This window comes from Dipodomys spectabilis, unplaced genomic scaffold (genome assembly GCF_019054845.1).
Source record: "Dipodomys spectabilis isolate Male_0828 unplaced genomic scaffold, ASM1905484v1 ptg000095l, whole genome shotgun sequence".
NCBI lineage: Eukaryota > Metazoa > Chordata > Mammalia > Rodentia > Heteromyidae > Dipodomys > Dipodomys spectabilis.
Window position 1 is genome coordinate 41369897 of NW_024870772.1, and position 16851 is coordinate 41386747.

At 36.1% G+C, this 16851-nt stretch overlaps 1 protein-coding gene across 1 annotated transcript in view; it reads left to right on the forward strand.

The window, feature by feature from the left end:
* Window positions 1-16851, forward strand: part of Cog6 (component of oligomeric golgi complex 6) — a 55016-nt gene that overhangs the window by 14551 nt on the left and 23614 nt on the right. The window contains exons 8-13 of the mRNA XM_042685811.1: window positions 77-170; window positions 5557-5685; window positions 5763-5854; window positions 7323-7387; window positions 8846-8937; window positions 12785-12902. Coding sequence (XP_042541745.1) covers window positions 77-170; window positions 5557-5685; window positions 5763-5854; window positions 7323-7387; window positions 8846-8937; window positions 12785-12902 — 590 coding nt within the window. The remainder of the gene's footprint in view (window positions 1-76; window positions 171-5556; window positions 5686-5762; window positions 5855-7322; window positions 7388-8845; window positions 8938-12784; window positions 12903-16851) is intronic.

Consider the following 16851-nt stretch of genomic DNA (forward strand, 5'->3'; position numbering starts at 1 on the left):
GACTATTGGGATGTACTGGACATACTAGAGAAGTCATTTTAATTGAATAAAAGTTACAATGTTACAAATTTTCCAGATGAATGCAGAACACTGACACAAGAATCCTGTGATATATCTCCAGTACTAACACAAGCCATGGAAGCCCTACAGGATAGACCAGTCTTATATAAGTAAGTAGGAAATCCTACTTTTTCTTTGCTGATTTGTTGGAATCTTGAAAATGTTTTCAAATCCTTACACAGTAGTTTGAGTAATTGTAAGTTATGCCATCTCTTTGCACCTGTGTATCTTTGCAGCTTACTTGAACATTTCTTGTCGTAGAGCACAGTCTGAAAGGGAAGACTGAGGTCTTTATACTCAGACTGCTTCCCACTCATGTGGAGGCCAAGTGACTTGACTACTTTGTCATCTCATTTATTCATTAAACTCCTGTATCAACCTGCCCTAGAGAAAAGGCAGGCATATAGAGACTGTGAAATATTATTACCCAGAGATGAAAACAGTCATTTAAAATCAAGGTTCCATCAATAGGACTGGTCTTTGATCTTGTAAGTTATGCCAACCAAAAGATTTCTTTGCCTGAGAATCCTGTGGCTTAGTTTGTTTACAAAAAATTATTCCTGATTTTAATTATTTCATCTTAGTTCTCACAAAACAACCAAAAACTACTTTTCTTAAATGTCTTGCATGATTTGAGGACAAACTTTAAGAGTCCAAGAGGGTAGCACTTATTCAGAAGACAGCTAGGGGACTCTTACAAAGGCCCTAAATCATCTCTTGCAGAGGATCTTGAATGATTTTTAAAGATTCCTCCTTTACATAAGGACTGGACTATTGCTTATCCTATAATAAGATTACAGAACACAAGTGTCTCTTTACTATATAAAATGATAGCACTTTGTGCTGCTTACTTAGTACTTACTACATGTTACATACTGTTTAGAGCATGGATACAACAACACTGCCTTCCAAACTGCTCTATTTTATAAAGCCAGGCATAAGCAAGTATATTGTAATGAACTATTATATTGCTAGTCTCAGAGCTTTTCCGAGGTGCGGTATGGCTCAAGAACTCTGAATTAGAGGCAGGAGAACCCTGAGGAACACCTCCTGGAGGGAGTAGGCAGACAGTGAATTCTAAAGTTGAGTAGGCTTTCTCCCCAATAAGAAGTATGGCAGAACATTCCACATTAAGCCAGTGGCAGATGTCAAGACGTGAAGTGAAAAAGATCCAGCAGTGGTGAATCCATTTGAAAACCCTGAACTGGCTGTTGAGTTAGTAGCCAGGCCAGATCGTAATGGCCTTGAGTGTTGTACATGTACGTATCAGCTCTCAGTTACCATTGATCCACTGCTTAGCATTTGATGTCTGCTTCACAATTTCTTTGCCAATGTTTTTATTTTGACAATTTAAATAATTAGGATATTCTTTTGCTACTTAAGACATTTGGTGTGTGACTTTAATCAAGTATTATATTGTCTACAGATATTTATTCACAAGATTAATCTTTTATATGTCCTCTTGTGTTTTGAGTTCCTAAATAGGACAGCTAACTTCTGCCATACAAATAAGTTTTTACTAAATTATTATTTTTATATCTATTTTTTTCTGACATGTATTCATTATGCATCTTAGTGAAATTCATTGTGATATTTCTATACATGCACACAGTGTACATATTCATTCCCCCTCCATTCACCCTCTACTCCTCTAACCTCGTTCACAGTTCCTGATAATCATATTTGGCTTCAGGTCAATGTTTGTTTGTTTTTTATCTTTTTTTTTATTGTGAAAATACTGTATAGAGGGATTACAATTACATGGGCAAGATAATGAGTACAGGTCAATTTTTTTTTTTTTTGAGGTTTTCAGATAGAAGAGAGAATATGCAATACTTGTCTCCCTGTGTCTGCCTTATTTTGCTTAAAATTATGTTACCCAAGTTCATCTGTTTTGCTACAAATGACATTTTTCTTCATGGCTAAATAGTATCCCGTGTGTGTGTGTGTGTGTGTGTGTGTGTGTGTGTGTGTGTGTGTGTGTGTGTGTGTGTGTGTGTGTGTGTGTGTGTGTGTGTGTGTGTGTGTGTGTGTGTACCTACATTTTCTTTATCCATTCACTTGATGAATTCATATATCTTAGTTATAATGAGCAATGCCACAATAAACATGGACATACAGGTCTGTCTTTCACATGCTGACTTCGTATCCTTTGGTTATATACACAGAAGTGGTACTCGTAAGGTAGTTACATTTTTAATTTTCCAAGAACCTCCATACCATAGTTCACAGTAGCTGCACTAATTTGCATTCCCACTACCGGCATATGAGAGTTCATTTTCTCCACATCCTCACCAGAATTTATCTGTTTTTTAGTAGCCATTCCAACTGCAATGAGATGGAGTCTCATTGTAAAATGTGATTCTAAGGTCTCAGTTAAGGCTTCTTTGAAAACAGGGAAAATCTGAAAGATAGAATAGACAGGCTTGTGGAAAAGCAAAGATTTATCTCTGAAAGGCTTGTTGCCAGTTCACAGGGCAGGAATGACAATTTGAAAGGTCTTAAGGACATTTGGGAGCGGAGTGGAGAAGGGGTTTTTAGATCCAGTTGATTATGATACAGTGAATGCTAAAAAACAAAAATTGCCTTCCAAGTTTCTAAATTTAGGGGGAAAACCCACTATTTCATGGTACCCACTAGATGGCAGTATGTGAACTTCATTTAATTTTTACAGTGAAGATTTCTTTTTCTTTTTTTATTGTGAAAATACCATACAGAGGGGTTACAATTACATGGGCAAGATAACGAGTACATCATTCTTGATTGTCTTTATGTGAAAGTTGGAAATAACAGAAAATAAAATGCAAATTATTGAAATACTTGGGGAGAGTGGCCTAACTCATTGCTCTTACATAGTGCAATGTGTTATTTTAATAAACCAGGACAAAACTTTTTTTTCTGAATTTATTCTAAATGGAAATGAAAAACATGAAGATTTCCTCTTTTGGTAAACATATGTTATTTGAAAGTGTAGTAATTTGTACAATGCTGATTTTTGTTTATTCTTTATGTCTTTCCATTGCATTCTAAAGAGGAAATTCTACATTAATCTTTTGTTTTTTTAATTTACTTTTTGAGTACCTTTTTTGTTTTCATTTGCTTTTGACTAGAATTTTCTATTCATACAGATAGATATAATAAAAATGAGACTGTTATTTTCAACTGGAAGCATTTAAGAATGTGTATGCAGTTTATGTAAAGCTTCTCTTTACACAGCTACATTTTGAAATTTTTAGTTGGAAGAGAGTGATTTTAGTGAAAACCATTTTCTCTGTCTCTGACAGAGTTGTTTCATTGATGATACAACAGAAGGTTTTTCATTGGTTCATGCTGTTTTTGCTTAAATTACATTTGTTCTTGAAGGATCAACATTAATGTTCATGCTTATTAATATTTTTCTATTAAGTCCTCATGTTTACCTGGCTCAATAGTTGTGGCTCTAAAATGCTATTGGAATAACATTTTTGATTAAATGGTGGTCACAGTAAAAGATCCTTGGCATCAAAATTATGTTGTGTCTGATTCCTGCAGTCACTAGGATCTTGGGAAATATTATTTTGATATATTCTTAAAGAGTTATAGCTATGCATTCTTTACTCTGATAGTCATCCAATGATAAGTTCATTATTTCATAGAATGAGGTGATTATTTAAAAGAAGGCATTGTTCACATCAGCCATCTGTATAATTGAAGAGCAAGAAGAAAAGGGAAAGATGTGAACATTTTGGATCTAGTTTGCTTAAAAAAATTGAAATAATTGCAGGGCAGTTATGTAGTTCAGCAAAGCTTGGCTTGGTTTCCATACTTTTTCGTTCCTGTACAGTCATGTCTGCAGAGAATTTCAAAACTAGATCCTCTCAACTGAAAATGGACACACCCACAAAGAACCAAAGTTAAGAGTGAGGGGTCCTCAGAAAAGGTTCTGATTCATAAAGATTGCCACCCACTCTTCCCCTTTAAGAGGAAGTAAAACTCAGCTTTCTTGTACTTAAAAAAATGTGTGTTTTTCATTAAATTGGCAGCATTTTAGAGAAAGCAGTAGAATATAAAAAATGAATTCTGGAAATATTAGTGGTTTTGTTTATATGTTGGTTAGTAAAATCTGAATATTTAGTTTGATAGGGATTTTACAATGGGTAAGTATAGATTCTGCTAAGTATAGACTGCTAAGTTTTGTTTCCTGTATACTTGAAAAATAAAAGGCTCATGTATTAAAGGTTTGGTCACCAGACTGTATTATTTGAAGGAAGGGGTGGGACCTAGTGAAAGGAAGCAAGCTCATTGAGAAATAAGGATACTGAGATCCAAGCCCATCCTTTCCTTTTCCTTCTCTCCCTCCCTCTTGACCCAGTTTTATGAGGTGAATGAGTTTCATCTGCCACACCTTCCCCAGTATGATGTTCTCTTTGCCACAGGCCCAATGCAATGGAGCTAGACCACCATAGATTGAAAGCTATAAAATTGTGAGTCAAAATAAACATTTAAGCTGGGCGCTGATGGCTCACGCCTATAATCCTAGCTACTCAGGAGGCTGATATCTGAGGATCGCGGTTCAAAGCCAGCCCGGGCAGGAAAGACTGTGAGATTCCTATCTCCAATAAACCATTAGAAAACCGGAAGTGGCACTGTAGCTCAAGTGGTAGAGTGCTTGCCTTGAGCTGAAGAGCTGAGGGATAGCGCCCAGGCCCAGAGTTCAAGCCCCATGACAAAAAAAAAAAAAAAATGGTTAGCAGGCTGGATGCCCGTGGCTCATTCCTATAATCCTAGCTACTCAGGAGGCTGAGATCTGAGGATCTTGGTTCAAAACCAGCCTGGGCAGGAAAGTCCATTGAACTCTTTATCTCCAATAAACCATCAGAAAACCAGCAATGACACTGTGGCTCAAGTGGTAGAGTGCTAGCCTTGAGCTAAAGAGCTGAGGGACAGCACTCAGGCCCAGAGTTCTGACAAAAAAGCCCCATGACTGACCAAAAAAAAAAAAAAAAGCTAGCAGTTTTAGGGCCCCAATTTGGTGGTAAATTGTAAAAGTAATCATAAGGAAAAAAATTTTAATGTAGAAGGAAGTCTTAGAGTCAGAACCAGCTTTGTTTTGGCCTGAAAAGTATTGAAGCCTAGAGAGTTCAGGATTCCCACATGGGTCTGCTAGCCTTACTAAATAAATCTGTTGTTCTTCCCTGCTGCTAAGTTTTAGTCTCAGACATTCTTAGTTAGGAGGAGCAAAAATTGTTAGTTATTTTCCACATTGAATTATTTTTCGAGTCTTTGGAAACAGGTGGCCTTGAACTCATGATCTTCTCACCTATTCTTCCTGAATAGTGGGATCAGTTGAACTTTCAGAATGCTAAACTTATCTCATAATTGTCTTTTTAAAAAAATTAAGCAATATTGCTTGAGAGAATACCTAAAAAGGATTTAAATGTCTTGCATGAGTAATTTGATATAACCCATCAGGGGAAAAAAAAAAAGCATGTTTCTTATACAATGTGTTTCTTCTAGATATACCTTAGATGAATTTGGGACAGCCAGACGAAGTACAGTTGTCCGTGGATTTATTGATGCTCTTACAAGAGGTGGCCCAGGAGGCACACCTCGACCCATTGAAATGCACTCCCATGACCCTTTGAGGTATAGTAATCAGACACAAAGTAGAAGCTTTGAGATCTTTTCCAAGGACATCTTTACTAACATGTAGTTTTTGTTAGGTATGTGGGAGATATGTTGGCATGGCTCCACCAAGCTACGGCCTCTGAAAAGGAGCACCTGGAGGCCCTCTTAAAGCTTGTGACTGCCCAAGGTGAGTGCACTGATAGTAATCTGATAGCCAAACAGAGAAAGAATATAAGCTTCTGTTTCCTTTCTCAACAACATCTTTTTCCTGGAGATAAACATTGACTCCTACATGGTGCAATGAGTGAGTGTCCTAATTCACCTTATTCTCCCTGGTTCTGCTTTAGGCTTCTTTTCCATACTGGTGTCCTATCTCTTAACTGTTCGGTTTTACAGTGGGCTCTTTAACTGTGCATATGAAGCCTACACTCCCATGCTTTACTCATAGACACTTCTGGAGTGTCTCATACATTATCTCAGAACTTCAGTATGACATTTCAGGGATTATCTATCTTTATGAGTGAGCAGGCTGAGTGGTTTGCTTACTGTCATTAAGCTGCTAATTCTTTTATTTCTACTATCCATCCTCGTATTTTTATTCTCATGAGACCATCCTAAAGGTTTTTTTATGTTATTATCTTTTTTTTAAGTAATTACCATATGTACTTAAAATGTTTGTCTTGGTTTCAAGGGAGAACAGTGAACAGTAATTACATTTGAGAGTTGCCAATATCTTGTCTATAGAATTTCAAGTCATCTGAATTGTGACTGGCTTAAGAGGCCTGTTTTAGAGTTTGATGGACTAGCATGTAATTAAAGAATGTTCTGTTTTTGATAGGAAGTCAAGAGGAATATTATACATGGTTTCACATGACTGTTTTGTTTAACTCATGACCCCAGGAGAGTCCATGTGTAAATTGGTGTAATACCCTCATAAACGTCATCTCTTCCGTACTGAGATTAGACTCAGTATAGATCTGAGTCACAAATATATTGCTAAACATTTTTCCCTGTTGTTATCCTAATTATCTAGTTTAAAAGAGTGCATTACTTCAAAAATGTTTTAGAAAAGTATGTATGAGGGGCATTGTTGAAATTGGGATATAGATCACAGTTAATGAAATTCCACAGCAATGACTTAAATCTTCACAACCTCAGTTTCTTTAGCTGTAAAAGTGAAAGTGGTTATGAGTAGCAAGTGTTGAGTACCCAGTACAGTGCTTGATTGCTCATCAGTCCTGTGTTATGTTGCACACTCTGTCTTCATCTTTCTGCCCTCAGCCATTGCACACTGCTGCAAGCCTTGAATAAGGTGTTTGCCGAACAAATTCTAATCATCTTGACGTTGTTTTCTTCATAGTCCTCCCTCCTCACCCCCATCTCAGATACTATTTTAAACAAAAATGTTCATTTTATTAACTTAACAGTCAAATGAATCAAAGCCTTCTAGATACTAACATTAGTCATATTAACACAATTAGTAATGTGTTACTAACATAACATGTAATGTTCTCAAAAATAACCTATGCTTATTTTGAATGTTATTAATGTCATTAATTATAGACATTTTTGTTTGCTTTCTGAATTTATATGAAGCATATTTATTTATATGAATTTATAATGTAAAAAAACTTATGTATAGTAATTCACTTTAGGTGTTGAAGAAAGTATTCAAGAAGTTGTTGGGCATATCACTGAAGGTGTCTGCAGACCTCTAAAGGTAGAATATTTTGTTTTTATATATGTTACAAGTTACCTGTGTTAAGAGAGAATGTATTTGTGTGGCAAATATGCCAGCCTGGTGTGTCCTATTTAGTCTGACTTTCAGCCTTCCTTTGAGTGATCTCTAAGGTAGCCTGCAGCGGCCTCTTTCCCCAGGACGCCTACAGTGTAACAAGGGGTGACATGGTTTCTCTTTCTCTCTCCTCCCTTCCTCCCTTTTTCCCCTCTTTTCTTTTTACTTCTTGGTTCTCTCTATATACCTTTCTCGCCTTTCTTAAAATGAGGACTAGTTTCTTGATGTCTAAAGTCTAGAAGATGGGTTGCCAGGTAGCTGAGATTATGTTATAAATGTTTGGGGAAAGTTGTCTTGTCTATAATTAGCATCCTTTCTATTTTCTCTAATAATTATATTAAAATTCAGAAAACATCACTTTTACAGATAGAACGTATAATGTAAATTACTGTGTCTTGGCCTAAAAAGAAATTGAAATGAAGTTCGTTATCTAGTCTACTGCCTGAAGCTGAGAGATGAATCAGTTTCATAAACATATTGATGTAAAGACAAATTTATTTCAAAAACTCAAGTGATTTTGTGTGCCATTATGGATGCATTTATAAAAAAAAAAAAATCTCATTTTTTTCACATTATATCTGTCGGTATTACGACATGTGCGAAGTCCATGTAGAGAACCTTCAGCTTGCAAAACATCTGTGTATGTAGTGTTTTAGCAGATGCTGCAGAGGTGTAAGGCAGCAGACAGTCCCTTATCTACAGGCATTTAGAAACTAGTTGGAAAGGGATGAAAGTGAATAGTCACTTAAGGACAGTTCCAGTACAGCATGCAAGTAGGCATGGATCAGGGTTATTTCCATGGCATTTGTTAATGAGGAAATTCAAAGCAATGGAAAGATCAGGGTGGAATGAAATTTAATTAGAAAAGATTCCTCGTGATTGAACTTGAGGCAGAACAACTTCATCCTAACCCAGATCTGGTGTTTTGTTTTTGTTTTTTTACCTTAATAGTCTTATAGTTGGGTTGGTGCTAATTATGCTCTTCTGCTTTCCTGTTTATTCTGTGGTTAATGGTAACAAGCATGGTATTATAGTTTAAAAACAAGAATTCTTCCACTTTTTTGGTGACTGAGCAGTATATATCCACTGAGAATCAATCTGCTGTAAGGAAAGTAGCTTTTGTGATTTAATATTAAGCTAATTTAATTTCTATGCTGACGGTACCTCAAAATGATCGATCAAGGCCTGCCTTGAACCAAGTTTTATAGTTAAAAGGTTGTTCAACGATGACTTAACATACTGAAATCTTTGAAAGGTATTTTATGATTGCTACAGTAATGAAATTTGTATTGGTGATTTTTTTGCTTTGTTTATACTGTGTCATTAATGAAGAAAGGTGTGCATATAAGGAATGTTTAATTCTTTTCTCACATGCTTTAATAGGTTCGAATTGAACAAGTAATACTTGCTGAACCCGGGGCAGTTTTACTGTATAAAATTTCTAATCTCCTCAAATTTTACCACCATACAATCAGGTAAGTGGAGTAACAAAGGGCTTACTAAACCTCAGTGAGGTTTTATGGAAATTATAAGAGATATCGCTTCACGTTTCAAGGCATATGAATTCAATGCCTATTGTTTTCATTGCACACCCAACTAAGCATGACCAGTAGACCCTCTGCACTGTGCATGTTACTCCTGCTGTACCTTGAGTTCTGTCCTTTCCTTTTCTCTCTTTTTTCTCAAAGCATAACTACATTCACGCACGTGAGCACACACACACATACACACACACACTATATATGTATATATTATGTCAATGGAATCTATAAAGTATTGATTGAGTCTTCTTTCATTAGTAAATAAAATTTATGACAACTAAAGCAGCTACAAGTTATACTTTGAACAGAGCATAATGAACTAGATGTCCTATTCTGGGTGTAAATAACTTAAGCTATTTTGAATATTTGTCTGTCACAAGTAACAATATAAAAATAGAATTATAGTTTTGTCTCCCTAAACAAAAGCCATGTTACCTGATTACAAAGTATTTTGTCTTATTTAAGATGTGGTCTTTGATGCCAAGATTTGCATTCACTGTCTCTTTGATGTATCTATTAGTTGTCTGCACTTAAAAGTCATTTGTTTTCCATTATACTAGAATTAAGAACAAAAGATCAATGTGAAAACCCAAAGTTAGTGTCCAGGAGAGGAGAGGTTCAGCAGTCACTAAATCCCAGATTACTGTGATGATGGTACCAGCTTCCTAACAGCTGAAAGTAGCTAACTAAAATGTCAGTATACCAAATGGGCTTTGTTTACATCCTACTGGTATATTTTCAATAAAATGAAGCCACATGATGAGTAAGAATGCCACAGAGAAATCAGGGCTGACACTATATTTGGTAATATTCAGAATATAGGTGCTCTTCAAAACCTAGGAAGGGTCATGTAAGAAGGGAAGGAGTGAGTAGAGGTATATAGCAGGACCTCAGTCTGATTCCTAGGCACTTCAATACTCAGTGGTCCAAGAAGAGGAGAAACTCATAAAGAAAACAGGTAAGGGATAGACAGTGAAGTGGGAGGAAAACGGGAAAAATGTGAGGAAAACCCCTAACAAGGAAGATGTGGGAAATAAGGAGTCTAGCATAATATTGTTTGTCCTTCCTGTAAAACTTCTCCCAGCAGTTTATAATTGCTTTGTTTTTGTGCTTGCTTATTTTCCAATGTCCTTATCACTGTTCAGATCCAAAGTGCTAGGTGAACTTGACCTTTTCTAGGGACATAGTAAACGTATCAAGTAGTCCTACCCCACCCTTCCTCTGACATCCCTCTTGGAACCCCTTCTCCAGGCTAGATGGGTTGCTCTCCAGACATCCAGCCCTACTCTGGGACTGCACATTAGGGCTTGTCTTTCCAACCGTTTGCTCATTCCCTTGTGTTGTATGTCTTGCTTCCTTGGTCAGCTTTGAATGATATTTACATGCTAAGTAATAATATAAACATTAAATATGTATTTATTGGAATACTACAATTCTAAATGTATTAGGAAGCCTGGGGAATGTGAAGTTTGGGTGGAGTGGTGGAGAAAAACTGTGTTGGGGAGTCCCTGTCTATACCAGGGACTTCTATATAATACTTAAGAATGAAAAACAATAGGCATAGTGGAACTATAGAGTAAAGTATAAGAAAGAACATCTAAAAGTAACTGGACCAGTCACAGGTTTCTAGTAATGTACTCATAGAGAAAACCAGTGAAAGCTAACCTTGAGTACCAAATGCAGCTTGATAGTATATAAATACTATTTACACAAACTATATAAAGCCTTAACCAACTCATTTTAGTTTCAAAGTATATTGATGTTTACAGTGTAAGTATGTACATGAAGTACACATAAACTTTTTAGTAAACTTGCTGTTATTTTAGTATACATTTTACCTATACTTAATGATGTCATCATAGTCATCTTTAGCAACCTAAATGATTTTATGTATGGTGTAATTTTTTTATACCTTTGGAAATTATGATTTTCTACAGAATTTTAACAAACTTCCCCCACAAAAATTGAAATCATTATTATTATTATTAGAAGAACAAAGACAAAATTGAGATGTTTGTTATGTATATATCTGTCCTAGATCTTGGCAAAATTGAGAAAACCCCTTTGTCTGTGTCTACAAAACATCCTTCTAATACAAAATTAACTATTGCAGAATGTGTGTACTAATATAATTAATTATTTTAAATTGCTACCAGAATCTTCATAATTAGTCCAAATATACCATTATTTCAGCAGTTGTATAAAAATGGAGATACTTCATAATGTATAGGTATATTATTATAGGCTGTACCAGTTTTAATTAGAAGAATAATTCAGCGTGATACAATTTGTTTAATTAATACAGTAGAGCTATTAGAATGATTTCCTTAGAGTTATGCCTTCTTGGATAATCAGAGTACTGCATTAGAGAAAGAATGGCAAAAGGGCTTCCATACCACATGTGGTGGTACTAACGTAGTTTGGCCAATAGACTGGGAAATACGGGACACATAGCACAAATCAAGTGTGCCTCATCAAAATTGGGACCAGAAGTGTTGCAGATGTGGGTTTGGGGGTTTTGTTTTTGATTTTAGAACATGCGCATAGGCTTTTCCAGTCAAGCATCTCCTAATCTCTGCCAGTCCACTGTGAAATCTGAAACATTTTTAACAATGAAACATTTTTAAAATTTTAATACATTTTCTATTGTGAAAATACTGGACAGAGGGGTTACAGTTACATGAGCAAGGTAATGAGTACATTTCCTACCAAACATTGTTGCCTCCTCCTTTGTTTTTCCCCTACCATCCCTTCCCTCCCACCTCCACAACTACACTCCTCCCACCCCCCACTCCAACACCCCCACCCCGCCTAAATTATAAAGTTTATTTTCAAGACTGCCTTGTACATCTCATTGTTAGAGTGGGTCAACCTGTATCCCTATTTAAGCATTTTGTTTTTTCCCTTCCCCTCCCCAAATTAGAGAAGTATATATATATATATATATATATATATATATATACACACACACACACACACATACACACACACACACAAGATGCAGGGCACTGAAATCAAATACAATGAAAACAGGGAGGAACATACAAAGAAACAACAACAACAAAAAAATCACATGGTACATTATAAATACGTTAGAAACAATAGCAAGAAAGAAAAAAAACACTTGTGTCCCTATCTTGGGGTTCATTTCACTTAACATCATCTTATCTGGTCATATGTACATAGCTTTTGACCTTTTCTGCTTGTCCCAGACATATACTAGTTATTGCAAATAAGGGAAGCCATGAGACTTATGTTTCTTGGGGCCTGGCTTACTTCACTTAGTACAATTTTTTCCAAATCTTTCCATTTCCTAACATGGGGCGATGTCATTCTTTCTGATGGAGGCATAGAATTCCCATATATATATATAATTTTCTTGATTCATTCCAATGAAACATTTTAAACAGATATTGCAATGCTCAAAAAGTTTCAGATATTGTAACTTTTTCACATTTTTTTATATATATATTTTATTGTGAAAATACTGTTCAGAGGGGTTACAATTATATGGGCAAGATAATGAGTACATTTCTTTTTTTTCACATTTTGAATTCTTAAAATAAGAATGCTCAACCTATTGAGTTTTCTTTTTCTTTTCTTGTTTTGATTACTTAACCAAACAACAACAATAAAACCTTCTGAATTTTGTTTTTAATTTATACATTGTATTCTACATAAATTCTTTTATTTAAATCTACATGTCCTTAAAGCTTTGTAGTCAGAGAATTGGAATTGTTTTAGTCTCCATTTTGTAACCTAAAATGTTCTTTGCTCTTAGTGCCATTGTTGGAAATAGTGCAACTACTTTATTGACTACTATTGAAGAAATGCATCTGCTAAGCAAAAAAATATTCTTCAATAGCTTGAGTCTTCATGCAAGTAAACTGATGGATAAGGTATGTTTGCAAACTGCATCTCTTAACCTATGTGATTATAAATCTTTCACATTTGAAGATGTTGCTTCAATGTCTTTACATTGGTTGATGATTTTTTTCTCATTCTGTACAGTGTTTTTTTTTTAATTCTTAAAACCAACAAATTTCTTATTGGATGTAAACTTATAGTCTGTCTTCCTGGAATTATGTAACTGAGTCATAACTGGAGAAAGAATCTTAAGCCCTAGTTTCACTATTTGTAACCAAAAATGTTGAACTAAACCAAACAAACAGTGTTTGGATGACCAATAAGGTTCCAACATGGCTTGAAAACTTGAAAACTGTGGGAAAAGATTTTTTTCTTTTTTTTTCCTTTTCTCCCTCCTTCCTTCCTTTCCTCTCTCCCTGCTTCCCTTCCTCCCTTCCTCCCTTCCTTCCTTCCTTCCTTCCTTCCTTCCTTCTTCCCTCCCTTCCTCTCTCCCTCCCTCCCTCCTTCCCTCCTTCTCTTCCTTCCTTCCTTCCTTCCTTCTTTCCTTCCTTCCTTCCTTCCTTCCTCATTTTTTGGTGTGCCAGTATTGGCACTTGAACTCAGGGCCTCATGCTCTCGTTTGGCTTTTTCTCCTCAAGGATGGCACTCTGCCACTTTAGTCACACCTATATTTCCAGAAAAAGCTGTCAGAAATGTATGCTCCTCTGCATTATATATTATAATAATGGATGGAAACAAGGAAAAATACCCCATTAAAAAATAACACATGCTGGCCACTGGTGGCTCATGCCTGTAATCTTAGCTACTCAGGAGCCTGAGAGCTGAGGATAGCAATTCAAAGTCAGCCCCAGCAAGAAAGTCTGTGAGACTCCAGTTAACCACCAGAAAAACTGGCTCAAGAGGTAGAGCACTAACTTCGAGCTGAAGAGCTGAGGGACAGCCCCCAGGCCCAGAGTTTAAGCCCCATGACTGACAAAACAAAAACAGAAACCAAACACAAACACAGTCATGAAAAATGTAATATTCTAAGGTGAGTAAGGTACTTTGACAGGACCTGAGGAATCAGTCTCTATAATGATCAGATTCTTCTTCATTTTTGTTCAGATCTAAGGACTCAAAGTTTTCAATAATGCATCATGGTTACTTTGTTGTGGTTTTCTTCTCTTCCTTGTCTCGTCCTCTTCTTTCCTCTTCTCTTTCCTTCTCTTTTCTTTTCATTTCTTTTCTTTTTATGACAATCTTGGGCCCAAACTTAGGGCCTGGGCGCTGCTTCTGAGCTTTTTTGCTCAAGTCTAGTAAGCTACCACTTGAGCCACAGCTTCTCTTCCAGCTCTTTTTAGTGGTAAATTGGAGATAAGAATCTTATGGATCTTACTGTTGGGGCTGGCTTTGAACTTTGATCCCCAGATCTCAGCCCTCTGGATTAGCTAGTATTACATGAGTGAGCCATGCAGCACCTGGCTATTTTTCTTCATTTTCCTTTCCTTTTTAAAAAAAAAAAAATTGTAGTAGTCTATTGATATTTTGTAATATAGAATAGTGTAGAAGAGAAGAGTAAAAATCTAATTCAGTGTACCTGGTCAATCCTAACTTTCCGAAGCTTGGAGAAATCTTAATAGAATCTACTTCCTGACTCCTTAGTGTGATGAGAATATAAAGGCTCAAGGTCTGTTGACCTGAAGTTGCTACTTCTTTAGTGGAAAATGTCAAATAAATGATTGCTGTGCCTAGGGAACGTTATTAGTGCAAGAGGAGACATACATGTACTAATCTACATGTACAGTGTTCTACCTTTACAGAGAGGAAGCTCTCCAGAGAAAACTTCATGTAGGATTTTGAAAGTTGAAGGAGATAAAACAAGTGGCATTCTCAGTACAAGAAACAAATAAGCCGGGCGCTGGTGGCTCACGCCTGTAATCCTAGCTACTCAGGAGGCTGAGATCTGAGGATCGCGGTTCAAAGCCAGCCCGGGCAGGAGAGACCGTGAGACTCCTATCTCCAATAAAAAGCACCAGAAAACCGGAAGTGGCGCTGTAGCTCAAGTGGTAGAGTGCTCGCCTTGAGCTGAAGAGCTGAGGGACAGCGCCCAGGCCCAGAGTTCAAGCCCCACGACCGACAAAAAAAAAAAAAAAGAAAGAAACAAATAGAATGTGTCAGAATGGAATCTGTACTTCACCCATAAGCAGATTTTTCATTCTCCTGGAACTGAGAATGTACATTTCTTAGCAGTGCTCAAAAATTTTGATTTCTGGTATTTACACAGTCAGAATATTAGTTCTGTAAAGCATATGTATGTTTGTATGTATGTATTTCTTCCATATTACCCTTTGCTTCTTAAATTTGCTTATAGTCTTTTATGGCACATCAACTTTTAATATTTTTATAATAAAATCCAAAGTTTTAACCCTTTGTTTCTCTCTTGAAAATATGCCAAGTTTGAAAACTTCCTTATAAGAGAATACATTTAGAATGTAACTTGATAATAGAGTTAGGGTGGATTATGAGTTATTCAGCAAATGTACTAAGTTAAATGTTCTTAATTATTTGTGTGGTTTTTCTTTTATATCAATTTTTTAAAAGCTACTTGAAGTTTATTTTTGTCCATTCTGAGAGGTCAGGATGTTAGTTATATTTCATGAATATTTATCCATTTATTTCATTTTTCCCTTTATTTTATTTTCCATCTATTTAATGCTAAACTAAACGCTAATACTGAAGCTCATGTGAATTTATAGCTATGATCATGTAGAATTTGAACCTGGAAAATGTTTTTCTCAGAAATTGCATAATATCACCATGAATGCTGGTTTCAGCCCGTAATCCCAGCTACATGGGAAGCAGAAATAGGGAAGATCACAGTTGGAGCCAGCCTGGAAAAAACTTAGCAAAACCTCATCTAGCTGGGCATGGTAACCAATACCTGTCATCCCTTCATGTCAGGGGTTGGAGCATCATGGTCTAAGTCCAGCCACAGGGCAAAAATGAGACATAACTAGAGGAAATATCAGAGGAGAAGAGGGCTGGGGATGCATCTCAAGTGGTAGACCATATACCCCAGCACCACAAAAAAGAGGAAAAAGAAGAAACTAAAATCATACTTATGTATTTAGATATATTTTAACATTAAATTGAGGTTGGATTATGATTTGTAACTTAGATGTTGCATTTCAGATTCCTTCAAAAATATTTTCCTTTCTCTAATTTTAATGACACAATTTTTAATAAGAACTATATAATTGCCTTATTTCACTGCTTATAAACTACTTTCCTTTCTTTAACGTGATTTTGACCTTAAGAAAACAACAGGCATTGTAGAATGTTCTTCATTAGCAAACACCCAAAGCAGCTTTTGTTGATATAGTTTTTTATTATTATTAATTTACTTTACTGTTACTATAGAGGTAATATATAGAGGGATTACAATTACATGAGTCAGATAATGAGCACATTTCTTTTTATACAGTGTCTTCTGTTCCTTTACTCTCAGTCCCTCCCTCCTGTCTCCACCTACGAGTTTTATAGTTCACTTTCATCCATGTCTAGTGAGCTCCACTGCTGCCCTTTTCCACCCTTTTCCTTTGAGTTCTGTACCCTCCCTTTCTGAAGATGCACACTTGAATATACCATACTTGTAAAGAAGACAGAATCATTCAAAATGAAAAAATGAAGTTCATGGATCATGTCAAATTAACAACATAATCCATCTGCACAGTCTGCTGACAAAAACCTAAGTGATCTTTTAAGAAATTGCAATTTAAATTCTAGAAATGTTACTGTGTAGCCTCTTTTTACCACTCCAAGTGTGTATTTGGAAGAACAGCGTGGGCATAACCTAGGAAGCTGTTAGACATGCATATGTCCAACCCTGCTGAGTCAGAATCTGCATTTTAACTGTGCTCATTAAAATGTGAGCAGTACTGTTCTAATTGAACAGTTCTGAGTTTTACATTATTCCTAGTGGACTGTTCTGCCTGGAGGGGA